This window comes from Daucus carota, chromosome 9 (assembly GCF_001625215.2).
Source record: "Daucus carota subsp. sativus chromosome 9, DH1 v3.0, whole genome shotgun sequence".
Lineage (NCBI taxonomy): Eukaryota > Viridiplantae > Streptophyta > Magnoliopsida > Apiales > Apiaceae > Daucus > Daucus carota.
Window position 1 is genome coordinate 8,393,019 of NC_030389.2, and position 1,413 is coordinate 8,394,431.

The window sequence follows — 1,413 nt, forward strand, 5'->3', positions numbered from 1 at the left end:
TCCATTAAAATCCATAGACTAAAAACAATGCATTAAATTCTCAATCGAATACACCCCGTAAGTATTCACATAGGTCAAAACTATCGAATCCGACGAGAGGCACTCTTCTCATCCAATTTTACCATGTTATTTTACAATCGAATCTGATTTTATTATTATATTTTTTTATTTTGTATAAAAATAAAATCAGCATTTTTTTTTTTTTTTGAGGGTAATAAAATCAGCATATTCTGATCACTCACATAAAAAATCATAGAGTAGTCAACTCTGTTTTGTTTTGATCTCAGACAATTTTACCATGTTAAACCCCCACAAAGCCCTGAAATTTCCATCACTCCTCCGCCGCGCACTCTCACTCTCTTTCTCCACTCAAACCCCCACAACTGCTCACCACTACGACGACCTTATCAATGCCGCCGGTCGCTCAGGCGACTTTTCCGCTGTCCGCCGCCTCCTCACCAATCGCTGGCGCGACGGCTTCTTCAACACCAAGTTCACATTCAACTTCATCACCTCCGATCTCGCAGCACTCGAGGAGACTTTACAAACCCTTAAATCTCTCGCAAGAGGGTTCGCGAAGAAAGGCGCGTACGACTCTTTGATCGCTCGGCTGTCGAAGTTGGACCACACGCGCCACGCCCTGCGAGTGGCCAAAATCATGGCCGCTGAAAATGTCGGGATCAATGCCGTCTCGTTCCACCCCATTTTGAACTATGTATCCAGGAAGAACGCTGATGAGGCTATGGGGGTGTTGGAAATGATGAGGGAAATTAAGGTTTGGCCCGACGTGACGTCATATAATTATGTGCTGACAGCTTATTGTTGTGATGGGAAGTTAGAGGAGGCAGTAAAATTGGTTGATGAAATGGATGAGAATGGGGTTGTTTATGATTCCAGAACTTACGACGCGCTGGTGTTGGGTGCGTGCAAGGTGAAGAGAGTGGATGGGGGTTTAGTATTGTTGAGAAGAATGGTGGATGAGGGAGTGCCAGCATTGTATTCCACACACATTCATGTTATAAATGAATTGTTGAAGATGGGGTATTATGGACAGGCGGTGGAGTTTGTTTTGATTTATGCTGGGAGGGATAAGGCTATGGATCATGAGTGTTTCGGGGTTTTGGCGAGGCGGTTGATTAGTTTGAAGAGGTTTGATGATGCTAAGTTGGTTTTGGAGGAAATGAGGAGTCGGGGTTTGGAAATCGGGGGGAAATTGTCGGAGGCAGTTGAGATATGGGATGGTAATTTGGGAACCAATTAAGGTGTTGGTATTGAACGAGGCAGGCTGCGGATGTTGGGTACATGAGGGTATGGTAAATTTATGCGATTTTAAGTGTTTTATATTGAGATTTGTCATGGATATAAGATATGTTTATCAATGCAATGATCATATGAGCCTAAGCATTAGTAGTT

General features: G+C 43.4%; 1 protein-coding gene across 2 annotated transcripts in view; it reads left to right on the forward strand.

Moving 5' to 3' along the window:
• Window positions 1-230: 230 nt before the first annotated feature.
• The window catches only part of LOC108200608 (pentatricopeptide repeat-containing protein At3g56030, mitochondrial), a 2,389-nt gene continuing 1,206 nt past the window's right edge, over window positions 231-1,413 (forward strand). For both annotated transcript variants that reach the window (XM_017368825.2, XM_017368826.2), the window contains exon 1: window positions 231-1,308. In XM_017368825.2, the coding sequence (XP_017224314.1) occupies window positions 299-1,261 (963 nt within the window). In that variant the 5' untranslated portion in view covers window positions 231-298 and the 3' untranslated portion in view covers window positions 1,262-1,308. The remainder of the gene's footprint in view (window positions 1,309-1,413) is intronic.